This window comes from Hibiscus syriacus, unplaced genomic scaffold (assembly GCF_006381635.1).
Source record: "Hibiscus syriacus cultivar Baekdansim isolate YM2019G1 unplaced genomic scaffold, ASM638163v2 tig00110429_pilon, whole genome shotgun sequence".
Classification (NCBI taxonomy): Eukaryota; Viridiplantae; Streptophyta; class Magnoliopsida; order Malvales; family Malvaceae; genus Hibiscus; species Hibiscus syriacus.
The window spans coordinates 11,301,348-11,304,950 of record NW_024062733.1 but is presented as its reverse complement, the minus strand read 5'-3'; the positions used below and the strand labels follow the sequence as shown (position 1 = coordinate 11,304,950).

Here is a 3,603-nt window from a genome sequence, read left to right as displayed (position 1 = left end):
TACTCTAACACTAGTAACCTTAAGATACTTGCAAGGAACTAAGGACCACTTGCTCACATATAGAAGAACTAGTAACCTTGAGGTTGTTGGTTACTCGAACTCTAACTATGACGAATGTTCAGATACCTGGAAGTCCATATTCAGTTATGTGTTCCTTCTAGTTGATGGAGCTGTCTCATGGAAGAGTAGTAAGCAATCTGTCATTGCTACTTCCACTATGGAGGCTGAATTTAGCATGCTTTGAAGCTACAGTTCAATCGTTATGGTTACGTAATTTTGTTGATGGTTTAGACATCGTTGGTACCATTACTAAACCAATGAAGGTTTATTGTGATAATACGATAGTTGTATTCTTCTTTAAGAACGATAGATACTCTAAGGGTGCCAAACATATGAATTTAAAGTATCTATATGTCAAAGAATAAATGCAAAATCAAAGAGTTCAAATAGTGCACATTCGCACCAATGATATGATTGCGGATATGTTGACTAAAGGAATAACTCCTAAGACATTTATTGGGCATGTTAGTGAAATGAGAGTAGTTGCGAAGTCCTTGTATAGCGGATGATTAGTCATACATGTATGAATGTATGAATGTATGTCTTGCACATTTATGTTTGTTTGATACTCTAGATATCGATGTTTGTTTGGATTTTACTTATCTATGAATCATGTTTTAGTTATGAATATTTTGTTATGATTATAGATGTTGGATCTTATTTTAAGGCAATATCGGATAAGATATTTTCAGGTGTTTTAAATTGTGTATGTTTGAATTGGATTGACCTATAATACATGGAAGGAATCAAGTCGTTTACCAAGCCTGTGACCGCCATGATTCGGTTGATTTAGTTCTTACGAAGCTGTGACATGTATAATACATTATTTAAGTGAGCTCAAATTATGTTAATATGTTATATACTTGTCATATATGAATCAAGTGGGAGAATGTTAATAATTTTGATTTTTAATATTGATTTACATAATTTAAGTTATTGATAATTGTTGTTGTTGTACACACGATGATGATTAGTGTAGTATTGAGGTGGCAATTATCAGGTGTAAATCCCTCCGTCCTACTGTGAAAATATAAGTTTGAATGGTGTTATGTGTAAATGAAAACTAGAGGGACCTTTCGGTTATTTTGGCCTTTCAGTTATTTTGTGATTTAAAAAATATAGTGGAATCAGTTTTTTAACACGCAGAAGACAGTTTTTTCTCTCTTAAAAAGAAAACAAGAACACTTTGTTTTGGGATTTTGATTCTTTCATTAAGAATCAAACAAGTCTTGATATCATCACAAGGCGAATTGAGGATTATATAGTATTGGGATTGAATAACATTTATTATTTATTGTTTTTGGGATATTCAACTATTATAATGGAATAATCAAGTAAGTTTTCATTTATTTTACTGTAATTCTTAATAATTATGTCAGGAGCTTGATTTGGTTGATTTAATTATCCCATCAAGATCCTTATGTGTTAATTGCTTCCGCATGTAAGATTAATTGATTTTAACAAAGAACAAAACTATTTTTTTTTATAGAAAAAGAAGAGGACTAAGTAAATTAGAAATAGCTTAACTGATATTATATGGATGGTTAATTCAAGATTAATGTTACTGTCAACAAACAGTAAAAGAATATAGAAAAGTTACTAAGAAGACAACAGGAAAGAAAGAAAAGATAGCATCTAGGGTTTTTTTTTAACAACTCTAAATATATATATATATATATATATATATATATAGATGAAGTCTTAACATATTTATATATCTTATCATATGGCTCCATATTTGTGATACATAATAAGAAAATAATGTTTGAAGGGCTTCTCGCAACAGTGTGGAAAAGGAAAAGTTCGAAGTGTGTAAAGTCTTTTAACTACTAATTCTTTTCCTAAAACTCAATGCGGAAAGTAATTTTAAGGACAAAGTCTTCAATTTCCATTTTGTTAACTATTTTAAGAATGTCCCAAATTAAAAGTTTTAAATTTTCTATAACTTTTATAATGTAATATTATATTAAAATACTAAAAACATTTTAACTAAATTTTCTCCTTTTAAAAAAAAAGTTAAACCCCTAATTTTTTTAAAAAATATATATTAAATACTTCAAAAATTCAAATTTAGGCGTATAAAATTTTAAAAAAACTTTAAGTAGACTCTTTCACATTATTCTCAACATTCGCCACAGCTCAAAATGTGAAGTTTCTCTTTTTAATTTGTTTTAATATAATTGTAACAAGCTTTTAAACATTAAAAACGTTAATAAAACACACACACGTATTTATTTATATTTACCATTGCATGTTTTCCATGACGTTTTTAATTTCGTGGTAAGGTGGGAAACAATGAAGAAAAAAAGAACAGTGGCATTTTTGTTAATCCATAAATAATCATGGGTAAAATAGTAAATCAACCTCTAGCCAAAGATACTACATAACCCACCACCTCCAAGTCTCCAGCTCCAATTCTCAAAAGTGAAAAGTCTCCTCCTTGTAAAACACTAAAACCTCCGCCATGAAACCCTTCTTCTTTTTCTTCCTCTTCTTCCATCTCTACCCAGTTCCCACCCTCAGTTACGCCGTATACGAAGCTACCGCCGCCGTCAACCCCGCCAATTTCATCCGCAGAAGCTGCTCCGCTACCTTGTATCCCGACGTTTGCTATTCTTCCCTTTCTCGATACTCCAACGCCATCCAACAAAACCCAGCTCGTCTCGCTCGTGCCGCCATTGGTGTCACCCTCTCTAAAGCCCGTAACCTCGCAGTTTACGTCTCCAAGATCTCCCGCGAAGCTGATTACGGTGCCGACACACGAACCAGCGCAGCCTTGCATGACTGTTACTCCAACATGGGGGATGCGGTGGATGAAATACGTGGATCGCTGAAGCAAATGAGGCAGACGGTGGCGCCGGGGTCGGAGTCTTTCAGGTTCCAGATGGGGAATGTGCAGACGTGGATGAGCGCGGCTTTGACGGACGAGGAGACGTGCACGGACGGGTTGGAGGATGTGGCGGAGGGAGCAATGAAGATAGAGGTGGTCAAGAGAGCGGCCAAAGTGAAGAAGCTGACGAGCAATGCCTTGGCTTTGGTTAATAGTTACGCGGAGAAGGGCACAATGTAGAGCTAGGAATAAATTGAAAAGCTGTATAATTTATAATTAGATGATTGGTTATTATTGTTGAATGTAAATTTTGATTTTTGTTTTGTTTTGTTTGGTGTGGGTAGTTTTGAATCTTCTATTTTCTTTACAAGCTGTACTTTTCTGGTTTGTAACTTGGAATCTATGTTAGTCTAAAACCTTTTATCATGTATCATTTTTAAATATTTGTTCAAATTTGAGTCTCTTAGAAGGAATATATAGTAATCTCATTTATCATTAAAACGACAAAAATACTAAAATAAAGGTTTGAAAAAAATTATTTTCTCAAATGAGGTGAAATGAATAGTGATGAGAATTCAGTCGGAGAACTTATCGTCTTTAAGATGTTGGCTGAAGAACCTAATGTCTTCAACCTATTCATCTCCGCCAACACGCTTTCTCTCTGTTGCAATTATCCTCGCCGATTAAGCAGTAAAACAGTGGAAAAAACTTGA

At 33.6% G+C, this 3,603-nt stretch overlaps 1 protein-coding gene across 1 annotated transcript; it reads left to right on the top strand.

Annotated features, from left to right (window-relative positions):
• Positions 1-2,491: 2,491 nt before the first annotated feature.
• Positions 2,492-3,210, top strand: LOC120125172 (21 kDa protein-like). Its single transcript, XM_039143667.1, has one exon. The coding sequence runs from the start codon at positions 2,525-2,527 to the stop codon at positions 3,128-3,130; it is 606 nt and encodes a 201-aa protein (XP_038999598.1). The 5' UTR covers positions 2,492-2,524; the 3' UTR covers positions 3,131-3,210.
• The last annotated feature ends 393 nt before the right edge of the window (positions 3,211-3,603 follow it).

What these genes read in the sequence shown, in the direction of transcription:
- LOC120125172 (XM_039143667.1), top strand. Translation starts at nt 2,525, where the DNA reads ATGAAACCCTTCTTCTTTTTCTTCCTCTTCTTCCATCTCTACCCAGTT.